This window comes from Sebastes fasciatus, chromosome 12 (assembly GCF_043250625.1).
Source record: "Sebastes fasciatus isolate fSebFas1 chromosome 12, fSebFas1.pri, whole genome shotgun sequence".
Taxonomy (NCBI): Eukaryota; Metazoa; Chordata; class Actinopteri; order Perciformes; family Sebastidae; genus Sebastes; species Sebastes fasciatus.
Window position 1 is genome coordinate 11,151,600 of NC_133806.1, and position 19,625 is coordinate 11,171,224.

At 43.1% G+C, this 19,625-nt stretch overlaps 1 protein-coding gene across 1 annotated transcript; it reads right to left on the reverse strand.

Moving 5' to 3' along the window:
- Window positions 1-229: 229 nt before the first annotated feature.
- On the reverse strand, window positions 230-19,407 carry stk40 (serine/threonine kinase 40). Its single transcript, XM_074653095.1, has 11 exons — window positions 19,146-19,407; window positions 14,859-14,985; window positions 14,288-14,373; window positions 13,500-13,643; window positions 12,219-12,443; window positions 11,578-11,630; window positions 7,183-7,298; window positions 5,593-5,737; window positions 5,185-5,304; window positions 4,009-4,093; window positions 230-3,787 (listed from the first exon to the last, which is right to left on the reverse strand). The coding sequence occupies exons 2-11, from the start codon at window positions 14,974-14,976 to the stop codon at window positions 3,569-3,571; spliced, it is 1,311 nt and encodes a 436-aa protein (XP_074509196.1). The 5' UTR covers window positions 14,977-14,985; window positions 19,146-19,407; the 3' UTR covers window positions 230-3,568.
- Window positions 19,408-19,625: the final 218 nt, after the last annotated feature.

The window sequence follows — 19,625 nt, forward strand, 5'->3', positions numbered from 1 at the left end:
AGCATACATAGAAACTGCTGGCACTGCGCAACTGAACATTTTCTGTACATTGTATTGTCCACATATGGTAGAGAAATATGTGGAAGCTAACAAAGGAGAACATTCAGTATAATGTGCTACAAGTGCCAACATCAATCTTACTGCTCCTACTGCTGGCTTCATTTTTTAAGAAAGTCCTCCACCTTCTGGCAACAAAAGGTTAGTGTCAGAATACAGCACAAGACAGATGAATGTTTCCATATCAAAGTTTATTGCTGACATGCATGTAGAGATCTGATGAAGTAGAAAAATATGTTTTTTATACAAACGTGTTTTTCATCTGTACAATTACGCAGTTTTTCTGTATCTAGATGCCCACGTCCGACCAAGCAGCTTACAACACATTATCCCATTGGGTTTAAACTACACCACATTTCATATCCTACACCAAGTTTCCAGTTGAAACAGTCAGCAATATATCGGTTGTATACTAAAGACTTTAGAAGCAGGGTGAAAATAATCATAAAAACTTTGAAAAATTAACAATACAATTTTTACTACTCATCCAATTAAGGGGCATATCTATTTGTTTTGCTTTGTAGTTTCCCGTAGGAACCCAAAAGGAGTATCTTCAAATTTCTCGATCGGTTGCTCTGGCAACACTTTGCAAGTTTAAAATCATGCAACAGTCACATGTTTTACACAGAGCTGAACCTCACACTATGTCCATGCTTTTGCAGTCTACCAATACAACTCTGTAAACAAACATTGAATGCGGTACAATCCACTATCTAGAAAGTGAAACACTTTTTGATTAGGGGTGGGGTGAAGGGGTGGGGACAAAATAACATCTACATCTATTGAACCTGTAGTTACTAATCTGTAGCTGGGCGTCATGGAAGATGACACTTTCCACACAGATCACTTAATGTCAGCATTCAGCAATGGCTACGGTGTTCATGAAACACCCGTTCTCTGATGAACAACCTAGACTACTACAATACTGCTGTATACCCATGGGATTCACATTGAGGTGGGAGAAAGCCAACAGCTCTCTTTTTACATATAGTTTTAGCCTCTGGATGTGGTGGTTGACGGCCAACGTGGCCTATAATGCACGTCAATCGGCATGTGTTGAGAGTTGGTGTCTCATTGGGTGGAACTACATACAATAGGACTGGCGCAGTCTTGATGTTACATATTTACATACTGACCAGAGAGTGCAGCTTTGTGTGTGGGGGGGGTTTTGGGGTTTAAATGATAAGGAAAAAAAAAAAAAACACTACAAAAAACCCTCCCGTAAATCAAGATAATGTGCGAGTATCATTTTTGTTTTCTGTAAAAAATATAACTATGCAAAGTCAGTCTCGTTATTAGTGTAGCTTAAAGTTGACCACAGACTTTTGTGGTAAAATGGCAAGAAAATTATTCAGGAATCCAAAAATAAGGAAACACAAAAACAGATGCTACTCTTTCATGAATGTGGCTGAAAAGGATAAAGATGAGAACCACTGTTGGGTTATTAACAACACTTCTTTTTTAAAGCTGAGAGAGCAAAGGGCCTGTTTCACTGACTGACTAGTCTGTGATACAAGCCCCAGTGTTTGGGGGGTTGAGGGGATCTACACAAGTGAATAAATAAATCAACATGAAATTACAAGGAAAAAAAAAAAGAATAAGTAAAAGACATTTGAAAATATTCCAGAGCCTATGTTCATGCAATCAGTTTGATATAAATAGGAAGAAGTCTAGAGAGCCTAAAGCAGGTACCAATACGCAAAGGCAAGTTGCAGTGTACAGATGCCTAACAGTCACTGGTTAGTAGCTTTGCCGTGGTTTGAAGAAAAACCCGTTGATAAAAGACAAGGATGCACCGATAGTCAAGAAGACCCAGCAACTAAACTTAAATTCTATGAGTCTGTATTTTTCATTTCTCTATGAAATATTACAGTATCAAATCACCGGCCACCATCTAGTCTCTCTGCATAGAGAGCCTACATGGTGAGATAATACAAGCATGTACAAGTTGAGCTGGAGAAAGGGCTTGAGAATGGCTATAGGATGTGATATTTTACACTCTTTAAGAAAGCAATCGGTCAAGCCCTGTCTCAGCAAAGCCTGCTCTGGTTTTCACAGTGTCCGCCACTGAGGCAGGCCAGATAACAGAACACAATGATTGGAGGATAGCTTAGAAGGGTCTGCGTCTGTCAGAGGTTAACAGCTCGACAGCTCCGCAGACTCTCGCCTGGCCCGAAACGCACACACGTACACACTCATGGATACTGCAGACTTATTGAAGCGTAGAATGACAGTTCACATTCATACTGAAAAAAAAAAACACTTTGTCCCATGATCTGTCTAAGAGAAACCGGGAAGTTGGAATACCTGGAAGCCATTTGATTCTGAATGAGGCTGTGGGTACCAGTTTCCTTGGCTAAGAGTAAATTTTAAGACATGATTTTTGGCAATAGAAACATGACAGTGCCTGATCTCCACTATAATGGCACTGAGGAAGCATTACCATCAATATGCCTTGGCAGGGAGGATCCAACAGTGTTTCCCATTCAGTTCTTGGCATTGTGACTTCCAGGTACCTCACACTAGCTGCCTAGATGCTAAAAATAGATTTCCACAGGGATGAGCAAAAGCAGGAGATTCTGCAAATATCAAAAGATGCATGTGTACATATTTTGATATTTAGTATCTTCAATCCAAAGGTAGGGATGAAATGCTACTTATTAAGGTAATTATGATAAAAAAGCTTATTCAGATTTTTTTGAAACCGCTGAAAAGGTTTCAAAGCATTATCACTCTGACAGAAAACATTAATGCTTTATGTCACTGGTGGCATCAAGACTCCATTGTTACAATCCCTTGTCTCAGAACAGTGAGCATGGTTTACCAACAGAGAAGAGAGACAGAGAGGTAGATTGATTTGAAGTCAGAGTTACAGACGGGAACAGTCTGGATCATTTACGGTACGGGGAGGAACAGTAGAGAGGAAGAGGAAGGAGTGAGAGGAGGAGGGTGGAATGGAGGTATAGAGAAGTGACATCTGTGATCAGGTGATCTGACTTGAGGCAATACCATTAACCACTAGGAAGAGAGGGGGTTGCTACATGATTCTGGTCCTGTATTGCTCAGGGGATCCAGAGTTGATGGGGGAAGTGGTCCAGTAGGGAGGAGGCAGAGGAATACGGGGTTAATCGTCTCTTCAACACTGCAGGCAGAGCCTTGTGTTAGCCCCATGTGTGACTGCCATCAGGTTGGCTGCACAGTGAGATCTGACTGTGGGTGACCTGAGGGCAAGGAACCTTTGGTTCAGATCTTCCTCCGGGGCTTTCCATGTTTCACTGGGAGGATCCAGACACGAGGAGGAGAAGTTTTAAATTGGCAGTTTGTTCTGGTGCCCTCCTCACACCTGCTCCATCTAGCTTGCCCAAAGCCCACCTACGAATGAGGGGGCCGTCTGTACCCTGGTTCAGGCTGGGCCTCCTGGTGCGAGTTTATCCTCCTCAGTCCTCTCTGGACTCCACAGGTGTCTGTGCTCCCTGGGGAGGTCAGGGAGGCTGTCATGGGTGGTTGGGGACTACTTCCGGAGGAAACGTTGTGCCAGGATGGCGGCATCTAGCGGGCTGACAGGCTGGGCATCGTGGCCCAGACGCCTTACAGGTGGGATGCTGCCAAACTGGCGCTTGGTGAGAAAGCTCTTGGCCTCGTGGATAGTGTTCTTCTCTTCAGCCAGCAGCAGCTGCTGGCGCATGTAGTTCTCAAACTCGTACTGTGAAGACTCTTCTATCACCTTGGCCTGAGGGGAGAAAATGTAGTCTGTTCAATGTGCTGCAACATCTGAGCCGATTGAAATGAACATGTTCACCAAAGAGTGTCAAAGAAGTAATGTAAATATGAGGCAAAAATCATAGAAGTGCATAATTGCATCGATGTAATGCTCTATCTTAAGTAGCTGTATTTTCTATCCAACAAACTCCATATTCAGATCTGTGATGTCATGTTTCGCCAATAATTTACCTCTTGCAGATGTTCTGGGTGATTGACCTGATCGTCAATATCCGGCACCACCTGCAGAGGGCCACTCAACAATGAAACAGACTGCCTGTGATTAGGAAAACACAAAAAAGAGGATGATTAACATAGGGCTGTGCAATTAATTGAATTTCAATTACAATTTTGGCTTCCAACGATTATGAAAACAAGATAATCTACATAAAACTATTATTGTGCCGTGTTCCGTTTCGCAATGACACTCTCATCTCTCATCGTCTTGCGTTGTAAATCCAGTGCACTCCTTTCCTTTACAGCAGTGTACTTTTGCCCTGCTCGGCGGAGCGTATTTCCTTCCTGGTGGTGCACCGCGACCGGCTATAGGTCAGCTCGGAAAGGCCCGGGGTGAAGATGGCACTTTACAGCACCCCTCGCCTGGCCCATCTTGAAACACTGACCCCGTCTTGTTGGTCCCACATGGCGCCGTGAGTGGCAGCCTTGGTGGTGCGCTCTCTCGTACTTTTAGAACGTTTTTGTTTGTTCATTGTTGGTCATTATTGTTCCTAGCTGTTATTTGTAATCTGTGTAAGTACATTGAGCGAGTGGCATATAATCGGAGACAAATTCCATGTATATATGTACTTGGCAAAATAAATCTTATTCTGATTTCTTCTTGGTGTGACTTCTTTGGTGTTGTCACCATTCAAATTTATACAACCAAAGTGTTTATGATTAAATTGTTTACTTGAGCACAAAGATCATAGCTCTAGCCTCTGAATTTTGTTGTCAAAGTGCACCAGATTGATGCATTTAACTCTTAAAATGTAACCTACAAAATGTTCTTTCTAAATGCATGATGCTTCCAAAGTCAATGATTAATCGTTTTAAATAATCAAGACCTCAATAGTGACCTAAATAATCATGATTATGATTTTTGCCATAATCGAGCGGCCCTAGATTAACATCAGCGAGCTTGTCAATTTGAAATGACCTTTGTTGAGTCACTGTATGACTATCAGCAGGATACTTGTATGTGCAGACAGTTTAAGTGCCTACAAAATCAAATCCTAACTGTGAAGCCAACCAGTGGATTTTACACAAATTCATTACAATCATCCCTCAGCTCTTCCAACAATAAATCATGACTTGACAATCGACACATTTGATGTAATTATCCAAACATCCAGCAGGGGGAGCAATTACCATGAGGCAATGATGCCACTGAGGGACTCCAGCACCTCTCCTGCAGTAAGCCTCTGCTGAGGGTCCAACACCAGCAGCTTTCGGATCAGGCACACCGTGTTCTCTGACACACGACCGTCCCTGTGAGGAGGTGGAGGAGAACAGGAAGGGACGGGTTTTACTTTATGAAAACATAACTGTAAGTCACAAAGTCACTATTGAATGATTATACTGCCATTTCTTCAGGGCCAAACTGAATATGAAAATGTGGCAAATTCTAAGCAAATGCTGCTTAAACAAAATGTTACGCAAGGAGGAAGTATGCAAGACTATTTGGTTAAAACATATATTATACAACTATTCATGTTTTTAATATGCTCTGACTGTTCGATTCCATTGCTTTGAATAAATCTCCACTCTCCTACTCACTCTGGGATGGAGTACTCTGCAGCCTTGATTTTGCGGAAGAGCTCTTGAGGTATGCTGTCATAAAAGGGGAACTGGCCATACAGCATGGTGAACAGGACCACGCCAAGAGCCCACATGTCGCTGGGTTTCCCACGGTACGGCCGACCTGGAGACAGGAAGGAGAGGATCAGTGCTTGATATCAACAAATGTGGCATTTGAAAAGGGGACAACCAAGTCTCACGTAAATCAGATAAGCCACAGCGATTGAAATTTGCTTGTTGACAGTTTTTTCCCTAAGTGACTCAGGGGTGATCAACCCTTTAACAAGTTCAGTTCCTATCAAGTCACCGGGTCTAATGATTAACAAGATGAGCAAACACAAACACAAGCTATGATTCAACATCCATTATATTTCCTTAAAAATAATGGGAGCTTGGAACCTTTATTATAATAAACCCTGAGCCATGAAATCAGCCATGGATCCGCGATGAATAAAGGGTGGAGCATCATGGTTGTGCATGACCATAGGCAGTGTTGTTACAGCCAGGCAGGCGGTAGCAACAGCAGCAGGCAATTATGTTAAAGCTTGTGACACACACACACACACACACACAGGCGGGGGATGGGGATGGGAGGGGAAGGGGGTTGATGGGAGTAGTTTCCCTCCAGTGAGTCATCAGTGTGTGAGTCACTGAAGCTCTGTTTAATTGTGTGCCTGTCACGTTATGCTGATATACACGCCCGGGTTTTATCTACAGTCTTTGAGTGCTGGGAGCTGAACGATTTCTGTTTGAAATTATGCTTCTCAATCGTGTACGCTGTCCAGAACGATGTTCTGGAAATCAATGTTTAAATGGATGGCATTGGGGGTCTACCGTGGAAGTGCCTGCTCGAGCATCAACCTGATTGGTGTGTGGCGTTCAGGTCTGCACATTTACCGTGACAAATGAGCATTGTGTGAAGCTAAACAATAAAAATGGATTTCTGCTTTTTTTTCCCGGACAAAGAAAATGTTCGCGGAAAGAGGAAAGTAGCTTCCTCTGCAGACGCATACCATGAGAAAAATGCAACATCACTGTGATTACATGAAAAAAGACAAAAAAAGCTATTCCTAGCTGTAAGAGATTGCAACACAGCCCCCCCTTTCTTGTTTCCTAATAACCGGAAAATCAAACACAAGACTGACTGCTTAACGTTACACAACGGTCTTTATAAGAATCCATCTGGACCCGGCTCAACAAGGGTCACTCTTCTAAACAGAAGCAGGTCTGGCATTTTTGTATATGTAAATACTGTACATTAGACAATTGTTTTCCACTTGCAGTTAATACACTTCCCAACTCTATTTCACATCTTAAAGTGGACGGTGGCAAATCGAAGGAGGTGAGGAACGTTTTGTGCACACATGATCAGTTGCTGCAAAAAGGTGTCCCTGCTGGATTGTCGGTTTTTGAAAGTGACAAAAACTGGGTGATGCTGACCCCCCCCCGCCCTCAACCTATGACCGAATGACAGGAGCTTTTCTGACTGTCTGAGAAGCACCCTGCTTGCTATACATAGTATCCTATATAAAGAGCATGCAAGCAACATATCTGTTTATTTTCACTCACCACTTAATACATCGGGGCTGATGTAGGCCGGACTTCCTCTCTGGTCTTTCAGCAGGTCGTCCTCGCTCACCAGGTGCTTTCCGAGGCAGAAGTTGGTGATGGTGATCCGGTGAGTCCTGTAAGCAAACACAAGCACACAAACACGTCTGATAAATAACTTTCATACTCATGATTTTGAATCAGGAATCAATTTTTAACCAAAAAAAATGACCCAAATATCCTCACTGCTAAAAAAAAAAAAAAAAAAACACCCCCAGTATCCTCCTCCTTGATCAAACCATGGCAAAACAGTCTTACTCATCATAACAAATGTTAAGTTTAGAATGTGAAACACTGCACACTCATACAGTAGCTCAAAGCATGAAGTGAACGCAGGCTGACAGAGACGAGGAGAACTTGCCTTGTTGTTTTCATAATCTCACGGTTCACTGGGCCTTAAAAATACATCAGTATCTCATGACTGCCAGATGCAAAACAGAGTATGCAGTCTTATTAGAAGAAAGTCTCCCATCTCCCGATGTTACACTTGCAGTTAAGAGATTTCTTTTTCTTAAATAATTCAACATATTTCATCTCACATTCTGACCAGCATCGTAAACTGTCAGGTCTCCCTGTCCACAATGTTCCTACAATTTCCTCAGATGTCTTTGATTCAGTAGATCCTTGTATGTTATCTGTTGCACTATTCCTCTGTAGCAGCCGTTATATTCTTCACTTTAAGCATGCATGTTTATCTTCAGGGAAAAAAAAACGTTGTCTTGATCATCAATGGTTAACAACTGTAGACTAGGACGGTCCTCGACCACAGAAATCCTTAGTTGACTTTTATCGATTAAGAGGCCCCCCTCTGTAGAAAAACATAAAGTTTTCTCTAAAAATAAAATCTACTCTATACCTATCCCAAATGAAAAGCAAAGGATAAAGATAAAGATTTCTCTTTAATGTGCATCATGTTATCTCAAGTTATTGTTTTTGAACCTTCCCGTTAAGCTTTATGTAACCTCTAATGCGCCCCATAAAGTTAATTATCATCAACATCACTGTTTTAGCTGATGGCCGTCTGCCTAGATCGGGCCTGAGGAAGACACACTGGCGCTTCAAAGTCTGAGAAGACCCACTGATGTTACCAGCGATGTTTGATTAATTTGGTTTCTGTGGAAACAACGTGGCACTATAAAATTTTCTCTCTGAGTCATTAAGGTAAATTTAGTTTGCTTGTGGTGGAGTGGAACCCTACAGTATTAAAGCCCAGGGACTGTGTGCTGTTCTATATCACTGTGTTCTTTCAGCAGAGAAAGAGAAAATAAAAAGCCGCACTTCGACAAACATATGAGTCAACTTGCGGCTTGGGATAATTGTCTCGATGACTAAGCCTGCATGGTGATGGGTTGGCGAACGAGTACATAAAGCTCACGAAGATTTAAAATATGTACACAAACGCGCAACTTCGAGTGCACCCGCACAATCACTCCCATGGTGAACACGCACACGCGAAAATGCACATGAGCGCACAGAAAAAAGCAGACACGGTCTAGAGCCTGGGTCCTCTCTGGATCACGCTCCTCACCCACATCCGCTTTCTATAAAGCCTGAGGTCAAGAGCTTCCCCTATTCTCTCTCACTTTCACACCCTGCTCCATCACACACACACACACACACACACATACATACTCACTGCTCCCATTACAGCGTCTGGAGCCAATTCCTGTCAAACACTCAATTTTCAACCAACTGCTCCAATCTCTTCCCTTAGAACATTTGGTTCACATAATTTCCAGCCACTTATGTGATCCAAGTCTCTATAAGCATACAGTGGCCTTGTGATCTGCGCAAGGATGGGCCAGAACAGAGCGCAATGCTTCAAGGACCCTCGACATAAAAGCTTCCTTCATAGAGGAGTCTGTTCTTTTGTCTGTGTGCATCACGACCCAGGCTTCTATTCTTGCCCCGGAGATTGGGTAAATGAAATTGCATGTTTGCCTCGTGAGGCAAGGGTCCCTGAGGACTGAAGAGAGACCACACCATCGCCGCTTCCTGGTCATGTGACCCCCGAGTAAGCCAGGAAACAAGAAACCTAAACACCCCCCCCCGCCGATGTCTCCTCCCTTCCCGCAACATTTTGCTGAAAATACACCAGCTGACGAGAAAGGAGGTTAAACGCAGGGCAACTTCTACAGATCCTTTTTCTCAGAAACGAACCGTGATTTGGAGGGTTATACTAGCATCCAAACTTTACAGTAGTAATTGTTTTATTCTAATTTCTATGGTTGGCATTATTGTAGAGCTGCAACGATTAATCGACAACTATTTTGATAATCGATTTATCGGTTTGAGTAATTTAAAAAAAAAAGAAAGTCCAAATTCTCTGATTCCAGCTTCTTAAATGTGAATATTTTCTGGTTTCTTTGCTCCTCTATGACAGTAAACTGGATATCTTTGAGTTGTGCACAAAACAAAACATTTGAGGATTCCATCTTGGGCTTTGCGAAAAATTGATCAACATTTTTCACCATTACTACATTATTGAATTATGGCTATTGCTTGTCTAATATCATTGCATGTTTCAAAAACAGCAATGCAATATAAAAAAAATCAAGGATAATTCCAGAATGAAAGCACAAAAACACAAAACAATCCCCTAATTTATAATTCAGTCGGGGTAATCCATCCCTGAGACAATACAGCAAATATGGTGATGAAGAAATAAAAACAAAACAATAACAAAAACAGAAAGAACACCTCACTCTGGTGTGTCTCCATCTATGGAAGTCTATACAGCTCTGACAAGCAACAGTCCTCCAGATTGATTTATGACATCCTGCTTTCATAACAGCTGGCTCTGCAAGAGGAAATCACATCATCCTTGCATAAACTGCTGAGCTTGTTGATGGCATCGTCGGTGCATTTCCCAGAGTGACGACAAGCGGCAAGGGAGGAGAGGGGATTTTGGGGATTGCTCTGCATCTAAAACTGTCTGCGTCCTTCCCATACTGACTGTACGTTCATACACATCCAGGGTGGAGTGACGGAGGAAATGTGCAAGCGAGCAAAGTATGATGCATAAAGGAGATGGGGAAAAGTGAAAAGAAAAAAAAGGGGATATGACAATGGGCATAAAACAGAAAGACAATGGGAGCAGGAAAGGAGTGTAAAAAGAAAAATAGAGAAAAAGCAGAGTAGAGGGTAAATAAATGATGACTGTGTGTGCACGTGTATGTGTGTATGTGTGTGACGTGCATTGCTGTGTGAGTCAGCCTGGAGCTATGGGGCCTTTGGCAGGCCTCTCCTTTGTCTCCAGCTGGGACGGAGTGTTCCGCTCGTCTGCTCCTATCCCCGCCACTCTCCTCCCCTGACCAAAACACTCTCCTGTTTCATCACCACCACTACTGCTGCTGGTGGTGATGCTGCTGCTGCTGCTGCTGGTGGGGGCAACGGGCTCTGATGCCTGAGACGTGTGTATGTGGTAAAAAGATAAGCCGGCAACGTGACATCTCAATTCACGTACTCATACTTGCAGGTCATGTGTGACTAAGTGGAGTGTGAGACAACTCCATGATTACGCTCACTTGTGCGTGATGCAAGCATGCTCGGTGTTTGGATGCGAAAGTATGGGTGGCGAGCGTAGGAACAGAGAGTGTGTGTGTGTCGGTGTTAGTCATGTCCTTCCAAATTAAAAGGCCGGCTCTGTGGGATGATTCTCAGAGTCTCCAAGAATGTGCGTGTAGACCTCTGCTGTTTAGAGGCAACCTTCCATAGGTTCAATGCAAAATATAGCTGAATCATCTAAACTTGAACAAATGCATGTAAAATAGCAGTAGTCACATTGTCAGAGTGGCTTTCTTTTACCCCCTGAATACACACATCTCTCTCATACACCCTATACGTATGGTGTTTGGAGAGGGTTTTACAGATGACTTGTTTTCCATTCTGCAGGGCCCATCTGAACTGCAGCACTCTGTGACCTGAGCTGCCCTCACCAGTGTCCTGTGTCCTATGTGTCCTATATAACATTGCTCACTTTCCCACCGAGAACAAAGCCGCGGCATATTCTTTGCTCTGTTTTTGCACCAGTTCAACCCTCCGCTTCCAAAAATCCAACTGTGGGGAATGAATCATCAGCCTTTACTCAACACACAGACACGGACCCAGGGTGAGGCACAAGAGAGCAAGGCTTTAGGTTCCTACAACTGATCTCACTTTCAGTCTGAGAATGTGACCCCTGCTTGGGTTTAAAGCCAAATGCACACTGGATACAGGCTGCTGGGGCCGGCTGAGGCCTCTCACACATGTGAGCCGGCATAGAATGACCTACTGGCAGGCTAAAATGACTGACCCGGTATAATGGGAGAGGGTATTGGCCAGCTAGGCCGAATGAGAGAATGAGTTTCAGCTTACCGTTTGTTCAACACCATGTTTCCCAGCTTGAGGTCTCTGTGCACAATGTTTTTCTGCATGCAGGAAAAGAAAGAGAAGAGAGAGGAAAAAAATGTTTGGTCAGATCAGGCTTAGTGAATCATTGGTATCAAAACAATCAGTTTGTTTTTAAGAGTGGCACACGAGCATGGGTGATGAGTAATCAGGAAGGATGTGCAACTATAATAACAAAGCAATTTCAGTTGCAGTTGACAAAAACATTGTAGTATCCAAGCTCTCTTCATAAATGAAAATACAAAACAAGCTCATATTTTCTTTTATAAACACTGTCGGGTAGCATTAGGGTGGTCCACGACCAAAACATTTTTTAGTCGACTAACTCTCGTATAATTTTGTTGACACATCTGTAAAACTGAGTTACTCCACAAAGAATCACACAAAAGCACCACTTTAAATCTTGTGTTTACAATATGCTCATAAGTTTCTTGGAAATAAGCCATTCAGCATGAAAAAAGCAGAAAAGAATGACTAATTGACAAAAGAAATCTTAGTCGATGAAGAGAAAAACAAGTGATTAGTCGACTAATCGACTAAGAGGGGGCAGCCCTTAGATGGATTTAGAGAAGTACACATTTTCTTGGCGTAGTCCACCATAGACTCACCTTATGAAGGGCTTCCACCACACGCACCACATCGTAGAAAATGACGATGGCCTCGCGCTCGCTCAGCCGTTTCTCCTTTATAACGTAATGCTGGAGGTTTATTAGATCTGCCGTCTTGTCGCTGAAGTCGTGAGCACACAGGCAGTCGAGCACGAGGCAGATCCGCTTCTTCATCTTGCGCACTTTGTTGGCCTCCATGTCCTCCACTATTTCGTAGGCTCGATCCTGCAGAACAACAACAAAGAGAAGTGTGAGCCGCTATCTTTAGGAAGGTGCTTACTTTGTAAGTGATCAGAGTTGTTGATGCATTTTAGAGGCACTTTCCAACAGCGTCCAATCAATAAAAGGTTGATGCATTTATGAATGCATCAAACTGAATGGATCCCTGTACTATGCCGGATGATCAAGCTGATTCATTCAGATTAGAAAGGCACATATTCAAGCAGGGTAGAGGCCATCAACCACCAGCCTGCATGTAGCCGATGAATAAGACACATTCACCCCTCCACACCGGGTGGTGGAGGATGAATAACAAAGGTCATTCCTCTTCCTCCAACTCCACTCTTAGCAGAGTCACCACTTCTTATTGATTTCTGTATCAGGTTGTCAGTTTTTTTTTTTAGATGCAGTCAGCACCTCTGAAAGCGTACATTATTAACTGGTTCTCTCACAGTGGAGATGCACTATAATAACCCAATCAATATTGCAGGCCTAAATGAATCAGAGTGCATGGCTCAATGCTGCTATTCTGAGAACACCGGCAGAGTGGAACAGACAGGATGTGAAAGAGAGACCAAGAGAGAGGGAGAGATGGAAGAGGCAGATGGAACAATAACAAAGTTAGAGAATGAGGCAGATGGGAAGACAGGTGAGAGGGAGGGGGGTTTCACTGTGAATGGATGGGGTTGTGAATAGAGAAGGACTGCAGATAAATATGGCTTTTAAATGGTACTCCCACTTCTCTCTTGAAACAACTCTGATAAGGAAAATACAAGCAGCTGGCTGGACTAAAGACAAGCTTACCTCTGCTATTACTGGGCTGATAGGAGCATGTACTTACTTGGTGATGCCATATTGTGAACTGAATAGAAAGTTACACTCCTCCATGGTAAAGTTGGTGTATTTATCATGTTCAATTATACAGGATACTCGCCCACACAGTGCTGAGTAATACACCATAAACTAAAAGACACTTTTTTTTCTTTGTCCGTGGTTTGACTGATGATATACTTTGCACCTGTCAACAGAAATGGAGCTAAATGTGTGCAGGTATGAGTCTACCTGGAAGAGGCCGTGGTGGTGGACGACGCCATCCTGGTTGTGCAGCAGAGAAAGGAGGGAGTACTCTGTGTGCAGCAGCATCTTCCCCTGCCTCTCCTCCTGAGTCTCCCCTGCAGAGTCCACCCGCTCCTCCAGCGTAAGGATCTGCCGTAACCATGCACAGAGAACAGAGCGAACGTTAGAGGTCACAAGACCAGAGCTTATACAGGATCAGAAAGCGGAAGGAGAGCTTTAACAGTTTAGCATGGAGCTAATCTTCAGTCCTGACACTACAGCTTTTAAATGACTCAAGACATGGTGGTAAGTTACATCTGCTTAGCATTTAACAACAAGTTACGATTTGAGCAGTGGTGATGATATAAGAGGTCTGCAGCTTTAAAACCGTGGCTCAGACACTGAGGCGCTGTAGTCACGGGTATGAGGGGAGGGTCACGCATTGACTCACTACATGGTCATGGGGGTTAAAAGTTGACATTCCAGGTGGGGCGCTACCTTCCTCCCTTTCCTTTTCCCCCCCTTCTATAGCCCCCCTCCCGTGTCTAACAGGCATCGGATAGCCCCAATAAACAGATTGCATGGCTGAAGTTTTGTTGTTTGCACCAGACTGAAACAGCGGGCCATAAAATGAACACCAACAAAGGAAGGTCAAAGGTTCAGATGTCTACCGGGACATCATCGCTTTGTTTTGCATTAAATGCTTAATGTTTTTCATTGAAACCGTGTGCATAACTCATTGTGTTTGTGAGAAAGAAAACCCCCAAAAAATGTGCCAACCCCGACAGACTTACTTTGAGCTGATAGAAGTCATCTGTGCCGTCCTTTCTGGCCAGACACTGCACTATGCTGGGCACTGGTGAGTTGCCCAGGCGAGGCCCTGCGAGGATAAGAAAAGGAACAGCTGCATGACCAAAAGGCAGTGCCGGAGTGTGTGCTCTCACTGCAACTCATTAAAGGCTGCATGTGCACGTACCCATTAACACCCCTGGTGTAATGTTTTCTTTGGCAATCTGCATTGCAAATAGTGGAGGAGTTGTGTAGTAGAAAACAGACAAGTTTGAGAGAGTATGGGAAGAGACACATTTTCCAGAGGGAGGATATAACCTTGCTCCAACACAGACTCAGACCTTTCTGGCCGATGTCAGGGGGATCAGCTAAATTCTTCACATTCTTGTCTCAGGCGTGCGTACACACAGAGACACCCCTCGACTCTCACATGCACACACAAAACACCTTTCCTGATTTCCTGCAAACGCGGGTTACACATGTTCACAAAATTGTGCACCAATCTCAGCCGCACGGACATTTTTAATACCATTTCCATACTTTTGGGGCTTGTGCAAGCACTAATAGCTTCCTTACCAAGGATGAAGGGCCCGGCTCTCTTGGCGTTATTGCCGGATATCCCTGGACATTGCAGCTTGCTGGCCCTGCCTGATGTCTCTCCAGCACCCCTCTCCGACGAGCGCCGCTTGGACATACTGGAGCTCTATAGGGGAATAAATCAGATTAGTAAACGGGATAAAGATAGTCAAGTTAAAGGGTAAATGCATACACGTGACTGCAAGGACACAACTATTAACCGGTGGCAAAAAATTGCAGTGGTAATTTGTAACCAAACAATGGTTTTATAAATAGCCTATTTAAAAATAAAGACTATACCCAGAGCTTCAGCAGTATAGTACAACCGGCTGGACACGAGTTAGTGAAAGGAAGAGAAAGGAGGTAAAGCTCAGGGCAGCTCCTCCCAGCCTATTTTAAATATCCCTCCCACACATTTACCAACACCTCAGTGTGAATGTGAGGCCATTACGGCTCCATTCAGAATGATGGCTGCTGGCGTCAAGGGTGACACCTCAGATTCAATCACCCCCAACAGGCAATTTGAATGCGCCACAATCTGCAATTTAAATAGCAACTGCTGTCATGTAAATGCATTGCAGTAGCACACAATTCTTTAAACAAAAGCATTTTTAAATTTGAGTCTCAGCACTGAACCACATATCTATCTACAGCTTTTCCTGCTGCAGTGGACATGGGTTTAGAAAAATCCTTCCACTCTTAATCTGCGTGTTTTTATCTCAAAATCTGTACAGCCGGCTTATCTGCGCAGACCTCCCTCTGAAAGGTCATGCGTGTTCGAACAAGGCTGAGACAAAAAAAAACGCCGAGCCCTTACACTATGATAAGGAACTGGATTCACATGCCAGAAGAACCAGTGACACAGTGTGACACATCGTCATGTCATGACACAAACTACTTTAACCGCCACAGCACATCTACCTCCCAGAGAGCCAGAGGTATGCTTTGTTTACTGAGTTCCTATGTGATGAAACCCCATCTGTTTCCCGTAACAGGGAAGTAGTGCCTTGAACCGAGAGGAATGATGATTCACCCTGCTGTCGTCCTGCGTTTCCATTGGACAGAAATGCTTACATGCCCAGGTGATGACACCAATAAGAGCGAGAGAAATGTGCCACCGAGCCTCTGACATGTGCACCATTTAAACTGAAAAAAAAATAGATAGAAGAAGAAGTAGAGAAGTTACGTCCACAAGATAGGCACAAAGTGACATATCTGAAGTAAAAATGTCACTAATAGCGTGCATATTTTAGCCAACTTAACAAGAGTAGTGATTCAGACTAATAATCCTCATGAACTACAAACTGGACATTTGATTAGAGAGCTGACGAAGCCCAAAAAAACTTCAGAATATGTAACCAGTCTTGCAAGTGGAACAAACTAGAGACATTTTATATTTTTAATGAATTAGGCCATCTTCCTGTTTCAAAACTAAATCGTGCGCCACTCGCCAGTTGGCGTTTTTGGGCAGAGAGGAGGCAGGACAGTTGGCAGTCAGTATGGGCTGGTATGAATTCTCACTTCCATGAGGCTTTTTGTGATCCCAGACAGCAGACAGTGTCATCATCATGTCTCTCGCCCATCTGTCTCCATCTCCACTAGTCATCACCCACTGAGTCTGATGAGCTGAGGTTTTCTGACAGCATTTATGGCACAAGCCAGAGTGACACCAAGTCACGCTGCCAATAGTAAGAGAGCATCTTACTCTAGAGCATGCGAGGCAAAGCAATGGATAATTTGCAAACAAAAAACATACTAACCATGCACCTTGGACTTATGACACTAAACTGGCCCAACTGATAGACAACACACAGCAAATGGACCCAAGGCCATCCATCTACCTACTAAACACCAGCTGTGGGGCTGTGGAGCCAACCCCTGACACATCTAAAAAGCAAAGGTCAATGCAACCAACTAATGCACACTGACCTACATGACATCAGCGCTATGACAACACACAGCTATCTTTTTCTGTCACTGCTGTGCCTCTCTGCACAGCCAGTGATCTGGCAAGCAAGACTGCCTCTGCCTCTGCCTCTGACTGTACCAGAGGGAGGACAAGAACAGATACAGCCTCTGAATCATATCACACAAAAGGAGGAGAGACACGCTGCCGGTGCCCACGAGAAATGTGGGCTCCTTAAATAGTATCTGAACAAAACAACGACGTAGGTGTCTCAAGATCCACCCACCCAGACTCCATGCCACTTGTCTGGCTCTGCAAGAACAGCTTGATTGCAAAATAAAGGTACAGTAGTATCAGGATAGACAAAGAAAGCATACGGACACTTGGGCAGGTAGTAAACAAACAAGTATATGACAAAATCTGGGGGATCATAAAGCCAGAGAGATAGTATTAGGGATGCACCGAACCGGCTTTTTTTAGTCCTGATACCGATAACAATATCTGGGCTTTGGGTATCAGCCGATACCGAGCACCGATCCGAAACCAGTATTTAATCAATATGCTGTATGCTTCACTGTGTGGAAGACACTGGGATCATTCTGTTATGTGAAAGGCAACATCAGGTTTGACTTAAACATTGCTTTCCTAACTTTGTAAAACAAAATGTAACAAATAAATACATGATATAAATGTATTCAATTCATTATATAAAAATAATAAATCGTACACCAGCAACTTAAAAAAAAAAAGTTACAATTCAAGTGTAAACCGCTTTAATGCAGCAACACATTGGTCAAAACTTGAACAGGAATTACAATTACAGTATATAAAGTATATAAACATAGAATTGAATAGATCGGCCCCATTGTCACCGATATCTGATCCAGCTATTTGAGTCAGTATCTACCCGATATCCGATCCAGTATCGGTGCATCCATAGATAGTATATATAAGATTAATATATAACAATCATAATGCTGTGTTAATATTCATATTCATATTATTGTGTACTTGTATTTTGATCCCACATATGATAATAATAGAGCAATATAACATGCAATGGACTTCATCTTCAGTCCCACCTAAATCACATAAGTGTGAATATTTGCTACCACCACCAAGATCTGCACCCATCTATGATCCAAAATCAATGAATCCACAAATAGATCAAACACAGTCAGGATAAAAAAAAAGGTAAAGCAACTCGAAGGTCAAACAGGCTTCAATGAATCCTGCTGCTTGAATGAAATGTCAATCATTCATGTCACCTCTTTTACACACACATGTACCTTCTACAAAGCCTATACCTCTTACTGCCATTTGTTGACTACATTATTGCAATAACAACGTCCTTGACTAGGTCACATTATAAATCACGAGACGAAAATAATTACAAATGCATTGCACACAGACTGTCACACATTTGATTGGTGCCATTTTGCGACCACAAGGTGCTGGACACAACCATTCAGTCCTTGCAGCAGCAGTGGAGTAAAACGCTGACGTTATGCCTCACAACTTGTGCAAAAAAACACTCCACAGACAGCCAATAATTTGAGTAAGATAAGATAAAATGAACCTTTATTAATCCCCGGAGGGAAATTCAGGTGTCAAAGCAGCAACATCAGCAAACAGAGTGAAACACAGGAGAGGTAAAGATATACACAAATTATAAAAACAATAATAGAGATATAAAAGATACAGAGTGAATGCAACATAGTGTATGGCATACACTATGTTGCATTCACTGTATGCAGTCCGTCAATAAATACATGTAGCATGTGCAATAAATAAATGTAATATGTGCATATGTGCAGTCTATAAAGTAGTATATAGACTGCTACTATTTAGAGTAGCCAGGTGCTAATGTGTTTTACCCGCAACAATTAACTATTTGACCCCCCTGGAGACGTTTAAACATCACACACACTAACACTAAACCACATTACGCAGCGTGCGTAAAGGCAACGTGTGACTGTGACTGTGACTGAGCTGGTTATTTAAATGTAACACACAAACGTAGACGTTATTCTACAGAGTTCACGTAGGGTAACATAACACAAAGCTAGCTCAGTACGACAACCAAAAGCTTGACTGAATAACTCGGCCATAGCTTCAGGCAACAACACCGGCTTACACACAAAGAGACAACACAAAACACAACAAGGAGTTCAATGCAAACTACACGGAGCAGATGCTAGCTCGGTAGCTAGGTTACGGCTACTTTAGCATGGTTTCTGATGTGTGACACAGACAATACGATATCCTAGCTAGCAAAGCGACGTTAGGAGGCCGTTTAAACAACAAAGTAGGTGATATTACAGCTGGGTTAGCTGTGTAGTAGTCTCACCACCATCACCATCACCATCATCATCGCTTACCTTCGAGCCGAAACCGCCGGGTTAAAGTCTGCGTTGTCTTGCTTACAACATGGATGTTTCTTGGGTTTAAACGCCTGTTTCGGTGAGGATGTGCGGAGCTTTCTCGCTTCAGCAGGAGAGGAGACACCACAGACAGAGAGGGTGTTTGGTTTCGGGGGTTGTTTTAGTTTTAGTTTTAGCCTCTGTTACCGAAATGAGCAATTAAGGAAAAGCCTCTCCGCTCTTCGCTGATCGCATCTTTCCACAGCGACAAGCACCACCTGACAACGGAAATGACGCACACGCTTTGGTTTGATTGACAGCTACGCTCGACCAATGAGACAACAGCTCTCATTCTGTTTTTTGTTTTTTTCCTAGTAAATGGGTTGTTGCGCACTGATGATGAAATTCTTTTGTATAATAATAATAAAAGTTGCTAAATGACAGACATTACATCATTGTTGTCTGTATGGGGAAAAGATTAATACATTAAAATTAAGA